At 31.6% G+C, this 26,421-nt stretch overlaps 3 protein-coding genes across 6 annotated transcripts in view; all 3 read right to left on the bottom strand.

The window, feature by feature from the left end:
• Positions 1–7,184, bottom strand: part of LOC125066756 (protein unc-13 homolog 4B) — a 48,818-nt gene extending 41,634 nt beyond the window's left edge. The window contains exon 1 of one of the 3 annotated variants that reach the window (XM_047675009.1): positions 6,208–7,184. In XM_047675009.1, the coding sequence (XP_047530965.1) occupies positions 6,208–7,082 (875 nt within the window). In that variant the 5' untranslated portion in view covers positions 7,083–7,184. The remainder of the gene's footprint in view (positions 1–6,207) is intronic. The other 2 variants (XM_047675010.1, XM_047675011.1) reach the window with 2 other exon arrangements.
• A 9,519-nt stretch (positions 7,185–16,703) lies between these two features.
• Positions 16,704–19,723, bottom strand: LOC125067049. Its single transcript, XM_047675427.1, has 3 exons — positions 18,916–19,723; positions 18,055–18,190; positions 16,704–16,758 (listed from the first exon to the last, which is right to left on the bottom strand). Exons 1-3 carry the CDS (start codon positions 19,721–19,723, stop codon positions 16,734–16,736), a joined length of 969 nt encoding a protein of 322 aa, XP_047531383.1. The 3' UTR covers positions 16,704–16,733.
• Positions 19,724–22,047: 2,324 nt separating this feature from the next.
• On the bottom strand, positions 22,048–25,599 carry LOC125066848 (ribonuclease H2 subunit A). 2 transcript variants are annotated; one of them, XM_047675136.1, is made up of 5 exons: positions 25,362–25,599; positions 24,912–25,141; positions 23,647–23,790; positions 22,650–22,797; positions 22,048–22,362 (listed from the first exon to the last, which is right to left on the bottom strand). In XM_047675136.1, the coding sequence occupies exons 1-5, from the start codon at positions 25,504–25,506 to the stop codon at positions 22,094–22,096; spliced, it is 936 nt and encodes a 311-aa protein (XP_047531092.1). In that variant the 5' UTR covers positions 25,507–25,599; the 3' UTR covers positions 22,048–22,093. The 2 variants fall into 2 exon arrangements, with proteins under 2 accessions (XP_047531092.1, XP_047531094.1); XM_047675138.1 differs by having other exon boundaries at positions 25,358–25,476.
• Between the last annotated feature and the right edge of the window lie 822 nt (positions 25,600–26,421).

Genomic DNA, 26,421 nt, shown 5'->3' with positions numbered 1-26,421 from the left:
GGATCGAATGCCATCCGAAAGCCATAATATTGTTGTTCGAGCTGATAAAACACCTGCCGATGAGCCGATGCCGATGAGGCCGATGACACACAAGGAGGTTTAATTCGCTCACCATTGACGAAGTGGATGTTGTCATTGTAGGAGAAAATTTACAATCTAGAGATATTGTGCTTCATCGTCGGAATAATGATTTAAAACATGAATCTGAAACACACAGGACTTATGATGTGTTACAATCTCCTTTGATCGTCTGGCAGGGGAAGATGGATGCCATTTTAATATAAAAATGGTTACACAAGTAACAGGCGCTGATGCCAAACAGGTGCCCACAAAAAGTTATTGCTATGAATTTCTATTCATAAAGACTCATGATCCGTGAAGGTGAATCTTATTATTATCATATTCTGAGGTGCTTTTCCATCAGTTTGCAGTTGAAATGCATGTCAAAATTGAGACTGAACGATTGACATACATCCGTTTGAACCAAAGACAGCTTCGATCAGAAAAATACATTAATTATAAATGCTATGTTGACCCAAAATTGCATGCAGTAGTTACCAAACACATGATACCCATGTATCTATCTGTATCTAAACTATAGGTCTATACCTTGCAGAGTTTTCAACTGTATAGTCGATGGCAAGTGTTCCAAGTAATTCCCAAGAGACCTGAATGCTGAAACCATCACGGAAAATGATGGATACTCATTGTATGGTCGGCGATCAGTTGCGAACAATGGTCGATTGGTAGTTGTGAGGGTAAAAGGACAAAATGTTGACGTAGACAATCGTTGGATTGTGCCATACTCGCCAATATTGTCCAAAGCTTTTGAAACTCACATTAATGTAGAACATTGTAACTCTGTGAAGTCTAAAGGACATACGTAATGTTAGCGATAAAAATATGGCCGTCTTCGCTAAAACCGATGCAAATTATGAAGTATCACAGTACCAGATGGGTCGCTATGTAGGTAGCAACAAAGCAATTTGGCGTATCTTTTCATTTGTGATCCATTAAAGACAAATACATTAGTCCAAAAATAAAATATAATAATTAATTATATATTAATTACATGTGTAATATATAATTACACATGTAATTAATTGAAAATAATAATAATAAAAACTCATTTATAACAAGCATTTTTTTTATTAATTACGAATTCCTATTGTTTGTTTGAAAATTTATTTTATACGAAATTAACACGTGTACTTTCATAATATTATCATTATAAATAATTGTTTAAGGTGTCGAAATACATTTATAAAAATTATAATACCTAATGAATAGATATTAAGTAAGTAGGTTAAAATTCTGATTGCTACATTTTTTTTATGTATTGTTCATTCATTTCATTTCAAAAAATTTAGATCGACAGCCATATCTATGGACGGGATCGGACTGAGCCGAAAAGGTCCGGATGGCTCTAAAATAATTGTGCACAGAAATATTTTGAAAGCGTTATTCTCAAAATTAGCGAGAAGTTTTAAATATGGCCTCAGCACAGGGGCAAATATTTTTCAATATTTTCCGATTCATTTCCCTATAAGTATAATCTGGATTATTTTTCATGTAAGCACGGGTTGGCGACCCGTGCAGACTTGGGCCCAGCTGGCGAATACCACATAACACACAACAATAATTATCATTTACCTAGATTCTTACTTATATTCTTGTATTCTGATTTGACAGGCGACTGAGCCAGTGTAACAGACGTAAATGACGTCTGCGCACTAACGATGTAAGGGATGATTAAAATGTCTTACAATGTATGTATATACAGACGGTCACCACCATCCCCTATGCATTGCAATTAGATGGACCATGTGCCAGTTTATCTATACACTATTCCAACCATAACAGGAGAAAAGGCAAATAAACAACATTTGACAGAAAATAGACGCGATATCATTGGTCGAGAGCTTCCTTTATATGAATGATATTCACTATGGATTTGCAAAAATATTTGAACGTCGACGAAACTGTTATCGGAATTTTGGAAGTAAAATTAAAGTGAATATAAGTAGTTAGGTGTAATAGTGTTGTATTATAAATAAAGATATATTAATCATAAACTCTTAGTAGTGCACAATATAGCCGAGTTATTAGCAAATCGCATTAAATACGTAAGTCTAAGGTTTGTGTTAATCTTTATTCCTACCTTGTTTGGAAAAGGCTATACCTATGTTAAATATATGAACAGAAAATAAAACTAATAATGGGTACATCTGGGCTGAAGGTAAACTTGAGTCTTATAGTAACTTACCCTTTCAATAACTTTATGACATATTTGTAATAGCGTATGAATACAATAAAACATTACTTCACGAAGCTATTTAAAATTGTACAAACGAATGCTTCAATGGTTTAATGAATTACACATAATATTTCATTCCGCTTTAAATACTTAAACGATATGTTTCAATGTAGCAACAATTTCGTAACGTTGCCGGTTTGTTAATTGTTGCTTATTAAATATCAACGTTCGTTGAAAACATTATTTAACAAATTAGCGAAACGTATTTGTGTAACGGATGAAAATATAGAATTTTGGTAGCAAGGCTAGGTTACCTTAACGGCAGGACCGGACCGTAAGTTTAGGGGGCCCGGGCTATCACTACTTAGGGGCCCACCTAAGACATATCTGAACGTAGACTTGAATTAAGCAAAGCTGTAAACCATACGATCCGTTTAATTTAATAAATTTATGAATTATTTCGTACTATCGTATATTTTTGACTTTGACTTAACTTAGCTGGGGCTCCTTTGAATCCACGGAGCCCTGGGCTGAAGCACAAAAAGCCATATGGTAGATCCGGCTTACTTAACGGCTTTATTCGAATAGGTTCTAGCACTTTCGAATCAGTAATTTAACATTAAAATTAAAACTACTACCGGTTCACAATGCAGATTCCACTGAGAAGAACCGGCAAGTAATTCAACAGTTACTCGGTTCCGATAATCAGCTATCTATCATTAAATACAACTAATACAATTTATATAAGATTTTAAATTAACATGGTTATTTTTTATTACTATCAGTATTTAAAACTGTATATTTGTTAAATTGTATATTTATGAAGTACCTATTTTGACATAATTTAATTTACACAAGTTTAAATAAATAGTAATTTAAAAAAAAAAAAGTTACCACCGGTTCTTAATGTAGAATCTATCGAGACGAACCGAAAATTAACTCAATTGTTACTCTTTTTCATAAATCATATACATACATAGAATAAACTTACCCATATTCTGAACTTAGAATATTAATTAATCTAGATAGATTGACCCACTACAAAAGAACGAAAACGAACAAGCCAACTTTATTTTCTTGGTGTGCGTGACACGCTTGTTACTCGCCTAACACACACTATTATTATGTGTGTGTATTATTATATTACTTATTAATGCCAACAGTTGGCATTACCGTCTTTACCATAGGGCAGAGAACAGCAAAGCAAGAGCAAGAACTAACAATTTCCTTCACACATTTGTGCTCACGTTGACTGCTATTTATATCTTTGGAAGTGATATATTTGTAAGAAATAACTAACATATTTATCAAAAAAGGCTGTTGACTATAGTTGGTATTAAAAGTAGAAAGACGTGCTCCTCATGATAGATAATAGATATACTATAAAATAGCCATAAGGTTGTACAACCAAACCAACCTACGAATTTACGAAAATTACCGCACCGCACTGTTTATTTGAAACTATACTTAAGGTCTAGCCATAACTAAATTATTTGTATAGTAAATATCTACCAAAAGGGTACTTGGTGGTAGGGCTTGTGCAAGCCCGTCTGGGTAGGTACCACCCACTCATCAGATATTTTACCGCCAAATAACAGTACTCTGTATTATTGTGTTCCGGCTAGAAGGGTGAGTGAGCCAGTGTAATCACAGGCACAAGGGACATAACACCTTAGTTCCCAAGGTTGGGGGTGCATAGGTGATGTAAGGAATGGTTAATATTTCTTACAGCGCCTTTGTCTATGGGCGGTGGTGACCACTTACCATCAGGTGGCCCATATGCTCGTCCGCCAACCATTGCCATAAAAAAGGGTCCCAAATTCATGGGTGCCCCAGCGTAGCTTGAGACGGCTCTGACAGTTAGCCACAATTTTTTTCAACGCGTTCCTTCTTTTTTGACAGTCTGCTTAGACATATAAATAAATAAACGACATAAAAAAAATGCTAACTTTAGCGGTTTTCAACATCTATATCATATTTATTAATATGTTTTTAAACATGAGTTTGAAATGATAATTTATTGACTGGTAAATATTTAATTAAGCGCGGAAATTATCACTTCTAGTAATAATTACTCTAATTATAGGTTTAATAAAATATCAGCAATACTTACAAAATTAGGAAATGTAAATCATATAATTATATATGAAGTACACGTCATTAGATTATTATAAAATTAACATTTTTTTTTTCAATTTATGTTTTTATATTTTAAATTGTTTTTTTTTCTTCATTTTTAAAAGCCAATATCGAAGTAATTGCGTAGAAATATATTGTCATTTTTCCATAGAAATACGCAAGTAATAACTACCCCTTATTTTGTATGTGGTTTTTTTAATTAGTACTTTTTTTTTGACAGATACAATGTTTCCTGAAATTTTGTTCAAAGGGGCAGATTTCTGAATCGTACTATCGTTTGGATCTCCCCAATATATATAGGGTCTCGATTCTGATTTGACTAATGGGCCTCGCGGTTACAGACTTGACCGCCAGATGGTACTATCTCATTTTCGGAGAGCATACATATAATGATTATTTTGCTTATTACCAAGATCCCAAGATGTCACATGATACTCATAATTTACGAGTAGTGTAAACTGGTATTTTTTTTTAATATAGCCGATCCTCGACCAATAAATCCAGTGATGGATACAATCCAAAGTTATTGAATCAAAAAATCAAATACCAATTCATTAAAAAATTATAACACAGAGAAAATATTAATCTAAGTGCCTATACTGTAAATAAAAAAAGTTCCTACCTATGATACATATATCCTCCTATGATAACAAATATCCTGGTCACTTTAAAAAAAAACAGTACACCAAAGAGGTTTTAAATGAGCATTTAACATAGAGATATTCTATATCATCTACGCAGTATCTCAGACCTTAGTGTTAGACTTTAGATCAAACCGCTAGGTTATCTAAACACGCAGAACACGTTTTTCTTCATCATTATTAACATTTTATCACAAGTTAGAAGGAAATGAACATTCTTATTTTTTGCAAAAATCAGTACAGCGTAGTATTTAATATTTAAATGACCGCACTTATGAAGTTTGAATATAAAAGTATAATATTCTAATTTAAAACAAGTTTGTACATTCTTGTTTAATCTAATTAATGTGTTATAAATATTATAATTTATTTTAAAAAAAAGTAGTTATTTATACAGAAATATGCAATAATGAAATACTTGCCACTGTTCGTTTCAATGGTCTTACTAAAATTATTTCGTGTTAATGAACTTTGACTAAGTAATGATCGATTTGTAAAATAATAACAAATTATTCCAATCGGATTCTAAACTGAGGCCGACAATTAACAAATAAACAAAAGATCAAATTTCAAATTTATAAACAACTAGCTAACTTACATAAGTATCAGAAAATGCTTTCGAAGGACGAAAAACGTAAATGTTTTTTTTTTGGGCCTATGCTGTCCGTGGTTTACGCTTTCACTGGCCTATGCAGAACACATTGCCAAAGTCATTATAATCGTATAAATCATTTAGAAAAACAGAGTGGGAGATACCTACCCAAATGGGCTGGCACAAAGCCTTACCACGAAGTGTCATTCAACTTTCAATTTATTAAGAAGAAATAGACCAAACTGACATGTTATGACATGACGTCAATCTCCACCTCTTGTGTATGTATGGTATACGAGAAGTTTTCACGCAATTATCAACGACAACTCTACAGTACAAAGTTTCAAAATCAATCGGTTAATTGATGTGTGAACGCATAGAATAGGAACAAAAACATTATTCCATGTATAATTTATACACATATAATTAGTAGAATACATTTTATTTTCAATTTCGTTTGTGTTTTTCTAACCACACTTAGCGTAAGCCTAAGATTGGAAAATATCAACAATTTTAGACTTTAACGCTTAGAGATAGCGATTAATTTAGATGACATAATTAAATCACGACTTACTTACCTACTTTGATTAGATGGTGGTTTCTTTCCACGCCAACGTAATAAACAGTCAAACGTTCCTTTCCTAAACGGTGGTCTGATTAACTTCCACTTCTTCCGAAAGTCAAGAGTACTTCCTGATTCAACTGACTTCTTCCTAAGAATGTCAGGTTCCGAAGTACCTTTTTTTAAATCACCTTCATTTTTCACGCACCTTTCTAAATCGATCACTGACACTGAATCACCAGGGGGACATGTCTTTCTATTCGATAAGGGAGTCGAAGTAGCGAATTTATTTCTAAATCTAAAGTCAACACCACTGTCACTGAACTCGGATATGTCAGAAGTATCTTCACCAATAACGTGTAGCGTATGCCTCGCGTTTGGAATCGGTTTTGCATTCAAAATGCTATTTTCATCGAAGTTCTTGCTCTTCATAGTGTGGCTAATGTCAACGAATGCAGATATATCCTCACAACTCTTGTTGTTATACTTGGACAAGCTATAACGTGGTTGTTCCTCATTCTCTGCCGTGGGATCAGTAGTGTCCATGACACCGATGTTGACGAGATTGTCTTCACTTCTAGAAGCCTTTATATTGTTACGTAACCTTCTCAGTCTGACTGGACGCACTGGCGGTTCTTCGGGACACTTCTGTAAAGTGAATCGATGCTCATCCGTCCTCTTACTTGGCTTCGAGTACTTTGCGATAATTCTGTTTATTTCAGCGCTGTTTTTGCGTCTGTTTGTATGACGTTTGAAGTGAAGTGGCTGTTGATAAGAGTCCGCCACGCTCGTACCCGCGACCCGAGCTGACCTTTCGCGCCATTCGGTCACTTTGTTTTCGACGAGCCGCTGCAATTCCAGAGCTCGCATTATTGGACCTAATTCTGGCATTGCTTTATCTTCTATTCTTAAAATTGAAGTTGCGTTTTGATTTATCTCTTTAGCTTATGACCTAAGGTTTATATTGTTCTTAATTTAGAGCGCATCTGTCGTCCTCCTTGTGAGTAATAATTCTGGTAAGTCTGTCAGTTACTGAAAATTAAGAAACACGAACATTATTTTCATGAATCTAATTTTATTTATATTCAAATACAAGTTTCGTTCGTATTTTAAAGATATATTTTTTTTTATATTACAATTTATATAATTATTAGTTAAGGCGAGTATTAAACATAATTTGAATTTAACCAATTTGCCGTCAATTATTGGTCTGTCACAGGATGCATAACCGCGATTTCTACGAGGACCAATAAGCGTCCTTCCGAAAACACTTAATGCACGTCCGTATGTATAAACAACGATGCACATTACATACATACGTACCTTACTTCATGTATCAAATACAGAATTACAAACAAACAAAAGAAATATCGTAAACATGCTAAATATATTCCGCTTGGATCTATAATGAGTAAAGATTTTATCTGTGCCGATTTGTATATTTTATACCTTGACTATTTTAATATATAAGATTTAAAAAAAAAAAAAATATATATAATAATTGAATACAAAAGAAAGTATGTTAATATAAATTAAATGAATAAAACAAGAAAGCGCACCGCGGGAGTTACCAACACGGAGGGTTATGTCATCTATCATGGGACGGATACATTTACAAATTCCGTTAAATGAAATAACTTAATAATAATACATATAATTAATAATAAACTATATTATCACGTTCAAACTTGCACTTAAACTAACCACTCGTTTCAAGGTTAAGTTTCTAGAAAAACACTTATTAACTCCGACTAAAACGCACTTCAAACTGAAAACTACTCTAAAGAAAACATACTACAAGCCTTGCATGACAGATAAGATTGATAAACGCTTCATGAGATCAGATAACTTATATATTGCGAAATATATTTTTCACGAAAAATGATCAGATTGTAAACGATTGACAGAAATGAAACAAAAGTTTAGATTTTTTTATTTTATCGTAATTAGCTTCGTGTATATACCATATTAAAATCAATTTTAATTGACATATATATATATATATATATATATATATATATATATATATATATATATATATATATATATATATATATAAGTATCAAACTATATTTTTATATCAGACGTAATTTAAAATATATATATACAATTACATATAGGTAAAGTATCATACCATGATGGCAAGTGGTACCATAATCAGAGAGATCTGTACCGAATGTTACATAATATAGGAATCGCCTGACTGAATATTTAGGTCTTTACGAGTTTCGGAATAGAAATTTAAGCCATTATTCTTTTTCTCACACTAATAGACAATTTAAATCACTTAGAAAATAGGGTATCTATGTGTTGTAGAAAATGGTAGAAAATTCACGAGAAATTAAATATTCCATTCTTATTCCACAATCTTAGTCCACCCATCCGCGCAGGATATTTATTTCGTTTTAAAACTTTAGGTATTCCTGCCTATCATAGTAATTAATAATAAGTGTTACACTATGTTGCCATTGTTAATTAAATCTCTCTATATATATAAACACAGTCGCTTCCCGCCGTCTGTATGCTTAGATCTTTAAAACTGCGCAACGGATTTTGATGCGGCTTTCATCAATAAACAGTGATTCGAGAGGAAGGTTTACATGTATAACACATGTAATTTATTCTGTACTAGCCGGAAACAAACAAGAGTTTTCCTTTAATATTTTATATAGAACGTTAATGTACCCGTGCGAAGCCGGAACTGGCTACCAGCCCAGTAAGTTTAATATAAAAAATATATATAAATTTACGCACGTGTACGCAATCACAAGAGTAAGGGCACTCTCTAAGATCCAAGAAAGATACCGATGAGAGCGACAGCTTTATCATGTGGACTGAGCTGCGACGGTTTCTTTTTTTTTTTGGCTTAATCTCAAAAAACTTTTACCAGCCCTAACTTGGATTCGAACCCAGGAGATAGTCGTGTATGTTATAGCCACTATACTAATGAGGCAGTTATTATTTTAAAGGAAGTAACAATACTTATATGTACATAAGCTTAAATACCAACAAGGAATCTTTAGAATTAAATATGTAATAATAATCGTGATTATAGGAAAATTATTACTTTATCATTATTATAATCGTTCATCTTAACTTATTAAATTAACTATAACTTAGAATAAAAAGATAGATTACACTATGAAAATAAATTAAATCGACTATATCTATATAAATAAAAGAGATATATTTAAAAGCTTTACATTATATGATAATTTTATGTAATGATTATCGTACGATAGTTAAAATAAAAGTTTTAAAGGAAAATGATTCCAGCGATTTTCGTAAATAAAACAAGGAACTCCTTGGAACAATTCATACTACTGTATGTGATAAAACATAAAAATTATAAAAAAAATCCTATACAAAGGATAAGTGTGTAAATTAAAAGAGCCACTACTATAACGGGTATATATTTACGTCGATTTGCTTTTACATTGCTCTATGTACAGTTTTATTCGTAAATAATGTGTACTTCATTAAAAAAAAACTTTAACAAGCTGATATGAGGCGCGACCAGCTAAATATAAATTAGCTTAAGTGTTCGCGCCGCTAATTTGGCCTTCTTGTCACTCCAAGAGTTTGATATAGAAGTTTTATACCTAAAAATCTTATGTTAAACTAACAAAATTAAAAAGCAACGAGAGTTTATGACGATTCTTCTCTGTAGAGTCTACTTTCAAATCCGTTAGCTTTCAATTTGTCTTGTACAATGAAAATGAGCTTGTATTTAAGAATATTTTTTCAAGAACAAACAACAAAAGTTTAGTAAATACTCAAATGTTTTAGTATATGAAAAAAAATTAATTGTAAAAGTGTTATACTTACGTCTAATGAAAAAGTTGTTACATTTCCACAGTCAACAATAAATCCAAACACTAAACGCATCACGAAGAACTGTAAGACAGGTTCACTAGCCCATATAACGAGCTACAAGTAAGGACGTGTACACACTTGACACCCAGCCCTTGCGTAAAAGGTGCGTCAGGCCACACGTGTTGCGAGGCCACGTGCAGATTCCACAGTGAGCCATCCAACGTTCCAGGCGAGCGCTCCTGCACTTGACTCATACATACACCCAGCCCAACCTACTATTACTACAATGGACCAAATAGAGCACCGGTCAATCTGTTTACACGCAAAATCATCACGTTTATATAATTTTATTGTCCTATCGTGGTAGTTTTATCGGATTTATTTCACATTAATCGAAAATTATATCGTAATTGAATAATAATAAATATTAATTTCATTGTGTTTATATCTTTACAAAATACAGAGTCAATTTTCACTATCGTTTAGAGTTGTCAATATAATGCATGCCCTTAATTTTGTTTTTGTAAACAATATTTTTCAATTCAATGTGAATACTCTCTAACGATTTAGTTAAATGAATAGTTTAATCTCAGCTCTCTCGATGCACAATAGTCGAATTTATGCAATTGCAAAACGTAATCGTACATTACATCTACGAAAGCATGTCTGCATCACGTCTTGGGTATGTTGACCTCGAGTACTACTGAGCATAAATTACTTATTTCCGAAATCATTTTGTTTTCGTTGAACAACTGTATACTATCAATTATAAAACGTCCTTGTGCAATACCGAAATATTTCTGTATAAAAATCAATATTTTCACAGTCCTTATGTTTGTTAGGAATATCAATTTAGAAAAAAAAAATTCTTTGTCTAATTTTCTTTGTTCAAAACTCATTGTCTTTGATTAAATCGAATTCTAGTATCTATGATCTATAATTTGTATTTTACAATACGCCAGAAAGACTATGTTAGGATATGTGGAAGGATCCTTTAGTAATAAAAAATATTGTATAAATAACAACTAAACAAGACCAAAGAGTCTATGATATTATACAAAGTTAAGTTCGTAAACTATTTTTTTTTTTCTATTCCCATACTATTCCGGTTTTAGTGATCCACTTCCGAAGCTTGACAGTAATTAGTTTATTATCTATTTTGTTTGTACGAGGCACATTGTGCGGTAGTGCGGGCGTGACAATAGTTTCCGCCAAGTTCATTGTCGTCTGTCCTACATCGTCAAATGTACTTATAGCATGCGTAACCAGGAACTCGGCTTTAAATGTGTCAGTATAAAAATAAAAATTCTTTCTTTTTTTATTTAGAGTAGGTTAGCTGAACTTATAAATAGGCCAACTGATGATAAATAGTCACCAACGCCAATAGATATTGGTGCTGTCAGAAATTTTAACAATTCCTTATATCGCCAACACGGCACCAACCTTGGGGACTAAGAAGAGATGTCCTTTACTCCTGTAATTTAACTGTACATTTAACTTGCACGGGTTATTAATAAAGAAAATGATATTATACTTACAAAATTTACACCCTAAGTGCTATTGGGTACAATGAAATAAGGTAACTGTATACCAGTTTACAAATTTTGTAAGGTCATTAATTAATTAATTTAATTAGAACATTAGTTCCGGTCATTACCACCTACATACAAACAAACATTACCTTTTTATATTATTAGTATAGATATATATAATAAGGTATATATTCATAATTTTAGCTAAATTACTTTATAGCGCGTATTTATTTTACACCTATTGAAAACTAGCTGGTGCCCGCGACTCCGTTCGCCTGATTTTAAGCCTCAAAAGTGGGAGTATTATATGGTTGACATATCTGTGTATCTTGTGTTGAGACTGTCGTGGCGTTGTATTTCCCACAGTGTATATTGCACGATATTAAAGGTAGTGACATGACTTCAAATATGACATGTTAGGGTAAGGTTTAGATTTCAAGGGTGGGTTAATTAAATGGGATCAATTAGGCTCAATTACAACTATATTTATACCTATGATACCTAGTACCTAAGTTACTAACTCAACTAACTAAACACTATAAATACCTTCCTAATATTTATATTTACTTTAAAAAAGACAAAATAAAATTTATAAGGGCACAAAAAAATAACAATAATATTTTAAGCCTATTATAATAATTGTTATCGTCACATGTAATTAGATAATTGTTGGGTTTTAAACGTTATAAACTTTAGCTGTCCCCCAACGCGACGCCCGCTTAAAATATTATTTGTTAATTTTTTGTGTTTATTTTTGTGCCGGGTCTTATTAAAAATTTTATTTTTATTGTCAAATATCTTTCATGTACAGCTTTCGATCACCTACGATTTTATTATATGTATATAATAGATATAAATAGATATAGAAGAAGATTAAACTAAATGTTCACACATTTTTCTAGCAAACAAAGTAAAAATTTAGAAAGCCAATTCACCGACTAAACTTATTATTAAAATCGCAGATTTTAAGAAACAAATTAATAATGAAGTAAGTCTACTTAACTACCCGAGTTAACGAAATTAATACTTATATAAAAGGTTTTCAAACAGATAAAAATTCAAAAAATAAAAATTTGGGTGATTCTATTTCATTAATAAATACAGTACAGTACAATTTTTTTCTCAAATATCTTCTATGTAGTTACGATTTTATTATATGTATAGATAGATGAATTGAAAAAAACTCTAATTTTTTTTTAATATTAAGTAAATTAAAGTAAATGTTCACATTTATGGCCTAGTTTCCATCGTTCAGTTATGTGCCAAATTTGGATTAAAAAAAAAGTGATGCGTCACTTCCAGTATATAAAAATGAAACAAAAACGTTCGAAATACAAAATTTTACATTTAATTCGTACTCTGATTACGGATGAGAAAGCGGCTAGCCTTCCTTTGTTATGTTTTTTCTTTACGAAACAATTAAACTGTTGCATTATTTCCACGGTAACTATTCTAAATGTCTACACCCCTACTACTAAGTATATTGTTATTTATGAAATAAATTACCGCTTAAGCGCTTAAAAATATTTGCGGAAAGTTATTAAAATTAAAAATTAAATATTCTGTAGTAAAATAGGCTGATAAAAGCATTTTTGAATCGTTATGTTGTAGTGTAGATTTGGATGTTGAGCTATCACCGTTTCGGAAAGTAGTTTTTACCCAGAAGAACCGGTAAGAAACTCAGTAGTTGCATTTTCCATCAATATAGAAATGAAAACCATACAATACCAAACCATAGCATACTTTGTAATAATAATTTTATAATACTAATACAAATTTTCCGACATACTTAATTAATTACAATTTTAATTTGAATTATATCTATTTTATTTTTTAAGAAAAAGTAACCTTACGAAACTTAAACGAAATCTTAAAATATCAGTGTTACATTGTTCTTAATGGTTAGTGCCCTGTAGTACCGGCTCCCGCTTCAATTACTTAAATTGACTTAAATTATCCAATGGATGTACATATATAGGTATACTTAGAGGGTCCTCAATTGCAATGAGGATAATTCTAACACTTAAAAATTTACCTACTAGTATTCCAAGAAGTTTAGTTTTAAAATAGACTATATTAGAACACTGTATCACTACCGTTCTTATAAATACCCTTCTGCGTCCTGTCAAACGTAATAGAACTATTCAAAAACAATGAGATTATGTTATACATAATTTTAAATAATGATTTGATACATCTATACAAATATAGACTAATATAATAAATAGTAAAAAGTAATTAATATACGCGATTAAATCCGTTAAAAAACTAGTTTTATTTCAATGTGTAATAATCGCGAAAATCTAAGACAACATAATAAATGCGAAAGTAGCTCTGTCTGTCTGTCTGTTGTTCTCTCACGGCCAAACTACTGAACCAAACTTGAAGAAATTTGAAGTTCTCCTTCATTTGACGATAAACCCCTTGAACGCGAGCGAAGCCGCGGGCGGGTTAATCCTTAATAAATTCTTTGTCTGACATATTCTTTAAATGAAAATTAAAGTCAGTCGTTAAACGACGCACCGCACTGGATTATTCCATTTGACCAATTTTTAGCAGACACATGCAGGTTTCTTTATAATTGAAATCTCACTGTTATATCTTTGGTAATGATTAATATCTATTAATATCTCCACGTCTTGGCTCACCTATAACTATGGCACTTTCGATTATGAGACTTTTTGATGGATTTCATATCGAAAATTTTATTAAAATAAAAAACCTAAAAAAAAATAGATTCCAACGAATTGAGAACCTCCTCCGTTTCTTTAAATCGATTAAAATATAATATATATATTTTTTTTAAATTTAATTTACAACATCCACGTCTCGCAGTTGCCCGTGCCTTTTTGACATTTTAATTTTAGTAAATTTTGGCGTTATTTTATATTTTTACTGAACATCAGCAGATCTTCGAGCTTGTCGTCTTCTTAGAAGACATGGCCCACACTGACATTTTTTTTTCAATTTAAAATAATATTTAAATAATCCATAATAAATAATATATGATAATATATAATAAAATACAATATTACAATATGACGAGCGCATTAATATTTGTTGTAACGACGATGACCTCCTAACCGATATTGGTCGCGCCGGCCATTCTCAACGGGCCCATTGCAAATTAGATAGTGCACAAATTTTTTGCAAACACAGATACCCTCTCTATCCTACCTACCATCACTATCATATGGATAAGGCAGCGAATCGATGCAATTAGAGAGATCTCAAGTTCAAGGCAATCCTGTACTTTCCGATGGAAACTTCCTAACTCCGGGCAGATGCTAAAAAAATCCTTGAGAATAAAACCGGGATTGTAAGTGTCCTCGCTGATCCTACATTGTGATGTACTAGAGTGTACTAAGCTTGCGTTGTGACGCAAGCTTAGTACACTCTAGTGGATGATTTTGTACAATAAATGAATTTAAAAAAAGAATGATTATGACTAATGACTTCGAGAACTGCAGCGTGATAAGCTGGCGACTAAAGCTATAAAACAAATATATTGTCTATTTAAAACCTAAAAAGATTATGAAGGATATAATAACAGTATCTCGTTCCATAATACACAGCTGAGTCATGAAATTAGGAATGTATTTATCGCTTCATTTTCTAATTGAAAATCGTTTAAGTATTGATGTTGTTATTAGTATGCGCGAGGTGTACGTTACGGTACTGTGTGTAGCATTGTAGTGCGGACCTTTGGGCGACGATCCCGAACTTGATAGAGAAAGTTAATTTCACCGAAACATAAGTAACAAGTGAAAACCGTGGTATAAATCATTTTATTTGTGTATTCTCTAACGGCCTCGTATATATAAATATATTTTGGTGGTTGTTTTCGAGAAACGTTGATTTTCTCTGTCTAAAGTCATTGTTTTGACATTTGATAGAAGATTTAGGTTATAGTTGAGCTGTTATGTTTTATGAAAAACATATTTCATATTCTTCATTTTCATAATATTTTTTGTTTCACTGAAAATGGACCTCCTACTTTTTAAATCCGTAAAAAAATTAACTATCAATTTTCATGCTGGTTGTTTTTGACAGATACTACATTACAAACTGACTGTTTTTCGTAAAATTACGATTTAAAACTTCTTTTAAGAGTTTTATTATTATATTATATACGAATGTTGTTAATATACTAATGTAATTTATTACGGAGTCCATCGCCAAAGACTCTTAGATACTCTTGTAGCGTAATGTCAAAATTCAAATATAAATAGATACCAATCAGAGAGAATTAGACATAGACAATTTTCAAACTTATTTATAGAGTAAAAACAACAACAACTTACTTGTTTCATACGCTTTGCTATTGTCGTTAGTAATTACTGATGCGCTTCTTAAAACCGCAGCTTGAAATTTTATAGTAAAAAGATGACAAATCTACACACTATCCTACTTTACCATAATATAGTATTTATTTTAAAACAACTAAGTCTTTTAATTAAAGGTTCTTACTTTTTAATTAGTCTGATTTACACATAATGCAAATTTAATGCCCATTAGAAGTTAACCTTCGTGAACATTTTTTTAAAGCTAGACGAAATAGCAAATACTAAAACTTATTTCACAATTCCTATTACTCAACGTAATACATTAATAAGTAATATTGTAATTTATACATAGATAGTATTTAAACCTGTGTCTTGTCAACACTTTTCGGAGACTTGACGTTGTCAAAAAAAAACGTAATCTTTTAATTATGAGTAGTGACTTATTGAAGAATTACGGATAGTTGGACATAAAAACCCAAGGAAAATAAGCCCAATTGATCAAAATTTGCTAGTATGAATTATAGATGGTAAGTATCTCATCAAAGGTGAGACGTTGCGTTCCCGAAATCAGTAAAGTTGTTGTATCTTAATAGTCTGCACTGTAATTAAACTAAATTTTAACTATGTTAAATAATTGCATGAAATACTGTTAGTAGCGTCAACACAAAAAAAAAATACATTATTAAATTTTGTAAAAATTTTAACCAGTATATATGTAGGTAACTACTATATAACATCTCTTTTCGTTTGTCATGAAGAAACAAATAACAAAACCATATATTACATATCTTTTAATAGATTAACTTATTTACACTAATATAATAAATATTTCAATAAATAGTAGTGACTTCACGTTTACATCTAAATGCTTTAATGGCACGAATTACGCCTTTTCACCTTGCGATCGATTACGACTCTGCGTTGCCGTTGACTCTGAAAACAAAAGCAAATTAATTAATATAAAATTATCAACTTAAGCTTTCAGGACCCGATGACCTAGTGGATAGGTACAGACAAGCATCACAGAATTTTCGCATGCTTAATTTGTGTTTATATAATTCGCATGCTTAATTTGTGTTTATATCACCTGTAGTGTCTTATGTCAACAAAATTCTGTCACATGTGTATCCATCAACGTTTACAGGCACTTATTTTTAAAACTACATTAAAATTTAGCTATGCATTGATAAAAGTTGACACAAAAGACGAACGCTTTAACTACACTCAAAACATAGCGTAAAATGATTCTTGTACTGAAAATTGACCTTGATTTTTTTTTTACTTTCATCGCGTCCAAAATATTTTGATATATCAGCGATCGAATTTCGCTATACGTATAGTGATACACAGCAGAGTACCCAGAGGTTAATTTAATCATCATTACGGTTTCTACATTTAGAAAGTGGAATTTAATTTTATAAATTTCGCCGAGATTTTTACAGTATCTTTTTTATTATGACCGACGCATTTTCGGCTATAAAACGTTTGTTCCAAAACGTTCATTGTAATAAGTATATATATTTAACTTTATTGGAATTGATAACAGGAAATTGTACTTAAGTTTTCTAATTTAGCAAATAAATTACATTAATTAAAATGTTGAAGCTGCTATAAATCTTATAACAATATATATAATTACTTAATTTTTCCTAAAATTATTTGTTAGTTATCATAATATTGACATGCATGTTTCGTTTTTACATAAAAATAAAATAATTGCGAATAAGATTGCATGTTTGATGAACTGTTTATTATAATAATAAATGAAACCGTGTTTTGTAAAATTTTATATGAAATTGATCACAGAGGTAACTCGGGTCCTACATATATAAAAGCCTCCCGTAATAAATTCTATGGAGAAAACAAAAACAACTACAACAGGACAATGAGCAGAAGAGAACAGTTAGTCTAATATTATAAATGTGAAAGCAACTCTGTTATTCTATCTTTTGCTGTTTCACGGCCAAACCACCGAAACTAATTTGATGAAACTTTGTGTAAAGCAAGCTTGAAGTCCAACGAAGGACTTAGGCTATAGAGCGAAACCTCTAGCAACTACTTTAATATATAGATAAAAGTCTGAGTCAACTTTACATCATATTGCAAAAAGTTAAATACAAGATTAGCCAAACAAAAGCATATGCATCAGACATTATCACATCGAATGTTTTGTTTAATGTTCATAACCATAACACTGAAATAGAATAACAAAACTAGATTTTAACTCACCTGAAATAGGGTTGAAAGTCGTAAATGTCGTCAATGACGCTGCGCACGCGACACGTGAGGCCACAATCGGCGCGCTGTCGTCCATACACGTTCATAGCTCTCTCTAACAACTGTTGTGCTGAATTTAATTCCACCACTAAAAATTAAATTCATTAGTCAATAGTCAATTAAATCAAATTGGACTAAATTAAATCCAATATATTATTATATTATTTTGTGATTTAAGGGATGTGACAAAAATATATAAACATGAAATATCGCCTCGACCGAATTTCTCCCGTGTCAGAAAGTCTCAAATCTATTATCTATTATTATTAATTGGATATATAATATATAATTCGTAGCAAGCCCGTCTTAATCAAGGGTGCATGGGGTAGGAGAAACCCTGTCAGCGCATGTTTGGGGCGCCTCATCGATGATGTTCCATTCTTCGACTATCAGTAAGGCACCTCAAAAGATCTCTTAAAAATATTTTTTCTGAGAAAAGGGAGATCGCCTGAACACGGCACCCATATGCTTGTTGTGCTTAAGACAGGTCTGATGCTTAGATATATTTTATTAACAAATATTTATAATATGATGGAACAGCTTTTAAACACAATCGGTTAGAAATCAGACGATATTTTTTTCTGAAGCTCGAAAATTTTATATAACTTTGCCGTATTTCTAACTGAGCGCTCTTTCTGCAAATGACTTGCTAGAAATACACAACAACTTTTAATTACACCCTTATAAGCTAATTACCACTATAATAACGAGGCAAAAACAAAATGACACATTGATTTGCAAATTCAAACATAAAATATAATATAGCATAAATTCGAGAAACAAGCCTAGACGAAAATAATGCACTTAACTCACCATTACGACCACCAAATTTGCGTTCGTCCTCTTCAGTTCCGTCTTTATCTTTTTTGAAAGATATTAACTTGGGGATGACGAGCAACATGCACACCACAGCGATCATAGTGACGATTTTTTTAAATATAAGGAATTTCAGCATCAATTTTGCAATCGTCAAAATATCCAATTTCAATGACAATTTGTCAAAGAAACTTAGTCCTGGGGCTGTGTAAGGGACACCATAGGACGGTTTAAGAGGGGGCCCATAAACTGGGGCAAGTGGTGCAGGTTTGTGAATTGGAGGCCCGTAAACTGGAGCTGGTGGCCCATAAGAGTGCGCAGGAGGTCCGTAACTCTGAGCGGGAGGCCCGTAACTATGCGCTGGAGGTCCATAATTTGAAGCAGGTGGTCCATAAGTATTGGGTGGTGAAGTATACGTAACATCCGATTCAAATTTTACCGGCGGTCCATAACTTGACGGAGGTACATAGCTGTTCGAAGAACCAGAATAGCTAGAAGGTCCAGAATAACTCGGAGATCCAGATGAACTAAAGCTGTCGCTGCTTGAGTACGGAGGTGAATAATCATATCCGGAATTGTAGCTATCATCACGGTTAGATATTTTTTTCTCTCCATCCTTAGCCGTTACGATCACTACACCCTCTTTCGCTTTTTCGGCATCCACTCGAGATTTGGAATAGGCATCGAGGTAAGTGTCTGCTTTCGTTACAATAACAACTTTAGAACTATTCGCTGCTGGACCAACGATGGCCGAAACACACGCGAAAAAAGACAAAAACGCGAAACAGTATCGACAAAGAGCCATTATCGTTTTTCCTGAGCCACTGTGCCAAGGAAGTTATCTTCATCGATTGTGGCTGACGAATGACGAACGACGTCGAGTCCCATTCAGTTTTCACTTTTGAGTTACCGTAAAAGAGCCTAAATATGATAATGGAACACAATTAAATTCTCCAAGTGACCCCAGTGTTCCGCATTGCTCATGGTAAGTAGGCGGAGAGGCGTCCCGTGCATGCTAATGATACAACTAACCTTCTTGGATATACATATGACATACAGCCTTTCGTCGCAAAGTAATCTTTAATAGATCGCAATTTGCTCGAGAAAGTTATATAGTGAAACATATTATGGAGGCCTTACACAATTCATTACTTGAAATGGCTACTCTATGAGACTGTTGAATTCTTTAAATTGTTTAAAATGCAATTTATTCTTATATGGAAATGAGGCTATTGTAATAAAGACGAGGATCTTCTCCTCAAATCACGACTTCTGAACCACGCAAGCACTTAAAATATTGAGCATTACATTATAACAAATATTTGTACTATACGGGTTACTGTCGCTATAAAAAATGATTTCCTTTTTTAAATCTCAATAAAAGTTTTATTTGTTTCTCGTTGGGTTGGAACATTTATGCTCAACGCGTACAATTCATCTCAAGCTCGGAAGTTAAATAAATATCTTAAGGATATATAGCATGTGTCTAATTAATTTCTGTCTCAATTTTTAACCACCGATTTGACTGGAGCAGCATGCAAACTCAAAGAGGATAAAATACTAATGCTCATTGGTGGCACAGTTATGGGTTGTTACTATGAAAATGTGGTCACATTTAACTTGTAATACATAAAAAAGAGTATAAATTAAACGTCATTGAGCAACAAAAAATCCTATTTGGAAGTTTACCAAGATAAAAAATGTAAATACATTTATACAGTAACGGAAACAACAGCAGCATATATTGCATTTAAAGCTGATTTCTACTGCTCAATGCATTTTCACTTGTGAGCTAATCGATATCGGGAGTTAAAGCATGCTTCATTCGTGACGAATTTGTAATTTTAACGAATTTATTACATATTTCATTCACAGGCAGTGATGTATCCACAAGCCTGTATAATTTTCACTAATAAAATCCTAAGAACTAAAGTAACTAAACACAGCCTTCAATCAAAGACAATGAGATTTAGACATAGACAATTTTACAATTTTTTGCTAATATGATATATTCCTCGATGTAACTTTGAGCATACCCCACCATTTAATCATGTCGTACACTCATCGGTGATCAATATGAAGGCCCATAATTGCACTTCAGTCGAATTAAGATGTTAAAGCGCAAATCTTTAACGAGCTTGTCTGTGAGCTATAGACTGTAGCTGGACCATTTGTTGGTCTTAAAAAAGTGATTGCCGCTTCTTTAAGACTTCTCCTTACTCTTCGTACACTCATGTTTACTCCACGAAATTCTAACAGCTCTGGTTTGATGCTGGCAACCTCACTGGCGTGAGGAAATGATTTTGTAGGGAAGTTAAAACAATAAATCAATCGTTACGACAGGTGCTGGTTGGACTTTCGGTATACTCTTGTAATCTTAGACTGGTTTAAATTTAATTTCTAGCAATCGTTGCATGATCATCGATGGCACAATTTGTGCAGCTTGTTCGGATGAAGTATCCATATTTATGCCGTTGAAACTTTTGTTGAGCTTAAGACTAATAAGTAATCAATACTGTTGTTGACAATAATTTAAATCGCAATTGAAAAAAAAATCAACAAAAACATATTTCACACTTGACTCTAATAGCAGACTAATTTCAGATTATAGATAAATTTTATTTTCCCGGCTATATTTTTTCCTTTAACTGCAGTTTTTTTTTAATAATTAACACTCTCGCCTTTTTTTATTTAGTTTAATATGAATTTATCAGACGTGTATATATAATACAAATACATATACTTCTAGATCACTAATATATGTATATATAGGTGTATATTAGATAAATGGGCCACCTGATGGTAAGTGGTGATCGCCGTCCACAAGCTTTTGTACTGTAAGAAATATTAACCATTCCTTACATCTAACTAATATGTAATGGTTAGGAAAAAAACGATTTAAAAACTAGAGCCTTCGCAATAGCCTACTACTGGACCAATGAGGCAATTAAAATTTTAATAATACAATTTAACTGTTTATGTAATATCATTTCATATACTTCACTGAAGTATTAAAAATCTATTGTCATGAAAATATCCACAACTAGATTTTATTTTCGTTTTTATTTTAGTATAATATTTTAAACTAAAAGAAAGACTACACAAAATAAATTCAATAGTAAAACCAAATCGATATCACAATTATTTTATTTTTCATTTGTCAGAATCAAAAAAATTACTCAAAAACATTATTAATAGTCAGATATCTTTCTTCGAAAAATTTATGCCTTTTTCTTTTCTTTTCGTTTTTGGGTGAAAAAAATGTACTGATGGATTTTGTTCCCGCTGACTTCTTTGTTGTTGAATCATCAATTTCTTCAAATGTACATTTAGCGGCTTTCTCTTGAAGCATCAGCTCGGCCGTGGACCAACTAAACCTCACCAAGAGAGGGTATCCAAACACTCTGTCTATTTGATCTCGTATAAACTTCTTGGTTAATGGGTCTGAAAAAAAAGGACATTTTAAATGCAAATGTATAATATATTAAGCGTGAATTAAGAATTTAAATCCAGACAAGCAAATAATAAATGCCAGTGGCAGTTCGGACACAATTGTACCAGATATGTAACCAATGACATGCATGGATAGAATTAGTTTCAATTCTTCCTTAATACCAATGACCTCTTTAAAACAGTATACAATTACACAGGGCTTCTAATAATAATTGTTTATTTTATTTTGTCAATCTCGAAAGAGCTTCTATTTTTCAATTAATTTAACAAAGTTTTACCTCCAGGATAGCCACTGCCAAATTCTTTATGGTTCATTTCCAAGCCTTCGTGGAATTCCCAAACTTTGAGTGCATGATCTCTCGTAACTTTTGCCACAATACTCGCCGCTGATACGATTGGATAAATGGAATCAGCTTTTTTCGCCACCTTAAATTTAAAAAAATATTTTTATTAATTACAAAACTTTATTCTAGCAAATAAAATTAATATATAACATAAATTACTTATTGTAGAAAAAATTATCACTGATAAACATTAAAATTATTTAAGGATTGTGAACAACTAGCTCAGTCGATCCTAAGGATGCTCCACAACACTAACATTTTACTAACAAAACTATAAGTTGCCACTAGTAACCATATTTATTCAAAAAATTCCTAAGTGCTATATGCAAACAATTAGCGAATCTTGCCATGGCAATTTAGAATTGTCTACAATTTGACATAATGCCATCTAGTATTTATAAGTTGAAATATATATGCACATTAATTACGTATACAAATTGAGTTAAGAGTCCAGATGCACTGTGAGCAGAACATGTTGATACTAAAACCCAGGAAAACACTACTGAAATTTAATGTGCTTAATTTTTATTTACAATTCCTATATGAATTATCTATATTTATTGTTCTTCAAACCATTTTTATCATGTTCTAATGTCCAAGAAGAGCAATTAATTCTTTTTCATATATAACAACTATTGATAGTTCTGTCAAATGTTATGTTAAAGGAAACCATTGTTGGAAACATGCATGTATCATATGAAAATCTGCTACACTTATGTCCACCATCCCACATTGGAGCTGGTTGTGGAATAAGATCCAACTCATTTCCATATTAGGTCTACAGCCTGCAGAAGGGCTTTTACTGATCATTACTATTATAAATCAAATTAAAATCAAAAAAATAAAATATAAAATACTATTAATAATACTACAAAAAAAAATAAAATACAAAATACTATTATAAATATAAAAGTATTAAATATCATCTTACAGTAATTTTAATATCAGGGAAAATTTCACTCAGCTTAGCCTGATACTTCTCTGGTGGGCCGACTGTGTCAACATAAACTTCAGTAATATTAGCTCCAAGCTCTATAGCTCTTTTAATCAAACTTATTGCTGAATTCATTGAAACCTGAAATGTGTTAAGACAAATGTATGTTTATTAGATACCAGCCACAAAAAATAATTGCACAATTAAAATGGCAGTAGTGGCTGAAACTGGACAGCGATGAAAGTTTTTACTTGTTCCGGGAAAAGTGAATTAGAACAGAATTCCCTGAAAAACAGAGCCATATAGGCAATTTAAAGCAAAGTAAAGCATTAATTTCTCGCCAATTTACAATTATCATCATTAATATTTATTTTAAATAGTAAGGACTAATCTAATATGAAATAAATATTTTGATATATAAGTTAAACAAAGTATAGATTAGTACATAGAGATACAATAAGAAAAATTGGAAAAAGTAATTTTAAATACCAGTAAATAAATTTATTGCACAATGTAAATGTCATTAAACAGTGATTAATGGATATCTTATTTATTGTATTATGTAGGTATATAATAAGTGCAGGTGCAGGAAACTACTTAATGCATTTTTTTATTTTAATTGCAATAAAGGTTAATAATTAAATATACAATTGATGCGGAAAACACACAATTAATCTATTATTTAAATTATATAAAGAAGGGTTTTCTGTTTAATTGAATCACTATCATATGATCTTGTAATCTGATTTGAGATAACCTTTTTGCATAAGAAAATGCTTTTTACAAAGTAAGAATATACAGAACTTCACACAGCAAGCAGTAAAGTTTAAAATGGGGTAAATTCGCACAGTGCAGCAGTATATATATTCAATTATTATGATACTAATTAAAATATGTAATAAATAAATTTATTAATTTTCATACATTGTTTTACTTGTATTAACTAAATTATTAATATTATCTTTGCCAGCAACATAATTTTTTTTTTATTATGGTTACCTATAATAATATTATAAACACGAAAGAAACTGACCGTTTTGAAATTTAGTATGAAGCAAGCTTGAACCTCAAGGAAGGAAAGGCCTATAGGCCTTTTCTGCCCAACACAAAACCATGTGACATATATAATAACAATGAACATTTACTCCACAATTTAACAATATAACAAAGATTATTATTTTTACTACTAAGTTACAAGATTAAAACACACTTGTATGTAACAGAAACAAATGTAAAAATATATATTTAAAAATAATGATTACCTCATTAAGTGAATGTTTAGCTCGTCTGTACATTGAATTTGAAATGTAGTTTGGAGATATTACTTCGGCAATCCATCCAACATTGTTTAATGCTTCTTCTTCTGAAAACATTTTGAGGAGAATCTCATCTCGCTTCTCTTCTGTTAGCGCTTTTGAATCTGCACATCCTAAAGTTCGTAAAACTTCTTTTTGACTAATAGGGCAGTATGCTATTCCGTATACCATTGGCCCTGAAAGTAAAATATATATTATCAGACATTTTATTTAACTTTGAATAAACTTTATTTTTGTAATTCTTAATACAAATACTTGGGAATTACAAGATTTCTTTCTTCATACTCTGTCTTGTTCTGGCAAGTCTAAACTACACGTAGTAATACTTTACATTAATTAATTTCGTGTAGTGCATTCAAAATTATATATTATGTACATATTTTTTACCTTACCTACCTAAGACAGGACCACGGCCGGCTTCATCAACACCGAGCATGCATGGCTCAGATTTGCAAGTTTGCGGGACTTCGGAACTATTTACAAACTTCGTAAAATTGTTTTTTGATTTAATATAATCGTGCAAAGCTTCAAAAGATGACATTTTCAAAATATTAGAAAATTCTCCTAACTTCTAGTCTTATCTTAAACAGAAAAAAACAAATATCCCTCCAAAATTATATGAATAAAATGTATTTTTGACACTAACTCAAATTTGACAGACACTAAAATGCATTCATGTATTCTGAACAATAATAAATAACGTATAATATGATATATAGATTGTAATTATGATGTATACTGTAAAAGTGTATACTGTTTATTGTTTTTAATTAGTAATTATTATAAAAGTTAGTAGTATTGTACGCCTACTTACTAGTAATACTAAGTCTACTACTACACCCATAGAAACAGTTGGTTGATACTATTTGTAGTTACTAATAAATAATAATCTAAAAACTATTTAAAGAAACCAATTATATTTTTACTTTTAGTTGTAAATAACAATTTTTATATTAAATATAGACTTTGCTTGCGTTTTAAGACTAATTTTCAACTCTTAGTAGTCGTTTATTTCCTTCTAAAGTACAAGGCTGTCCGCCTTCATGATATACTATTATTTAAAACAAATTTAAATTAAAATCAATTTACAATTGACGAAAATATCTATCAATTAATATACACGTAGAATTCCAACTTGTTATAATAAATAACACTAGACATATATATAAGCAAGTTAAAAAAATCTACACGCGAAACAAGTGAAACTTCTTAAACATAGAGCTCCTTTTCTCTTCGTCATCTTTCTTCTCTCTCTTGTAGTGAAATGTTTTTGAGTGAAGAGTGAAGCGTCTTTAAAATTCCCACCTATCGATTTTTGAATTATTGCCTAAGAATTTTCACAAAAAAACAATAAGTACACAATCGACAAATATATCGATACTTTCTTGTAATCGGTAATATTTTTGATAGCTGCTAAAAACTGGTTACAGCAATGTTGTGAATACCAATATGTTTT

Source organism: Vanessa atalanta, chromosome 10 (assembly GCF_905147765.1).
Source record: "Vanessa atalanta chromosome 10, ilVanAtal1.2, whole genome shotgun sequence".
In the NCBI taxonomy this organism is placed as follows: Eukaryota; Metazoa; Arthropoda; class Insecta; order Lepidoptera; family Nymphalidae; genus Vanessa; species Vanessa atalanta.
This window is presented reverse-complemented; position numbering and strand designations above follow the sequence as displayed.

Coding starts and splice junctions, on each gene's coding strand:
- LOC125066848 (XM_047675136.1), bottom strand. CDS start 25,506: ATGTCATCTTTTGAAGCTTTGCACGATTATATTAAATCAAAAAACAAT. Junction 23,791..24,911: donor CTAAACATTCACTTAATGAG/GTAATCATTATT, acceptor AACACATTTCAG/GTTTCAATGAATTCAGCAAT. Junction 22,798..23,646: donor TCCCTGATATTAAAATTACT/GTAAGATGATAT, acceptor TTTAAATTTAAG/GTGGCGAAAAAAGCTGATTC.
- LOC125067049 (XM_047675427.1), bottom strand. CDS start 19,723: ATGGCTCTTTGTCGATACTGTTTCGCGTTTTTGTCTTTTTTCGCGTGT. Junction 18,191..18,915: donor CAAATTTGGTGGTCGTAATG/GTGAGTTAAGTG, acceptor TTTAATTTTTAG/TGGTGGAATTAAATTCAGCA. Junction 16,759..18,054: donor GACTTTCAACCCTATTTCAG/GTGAGTTAAAAT, acceptor TTTTGTTTTCAG/AGTCAACGGCAACGCAGAGT.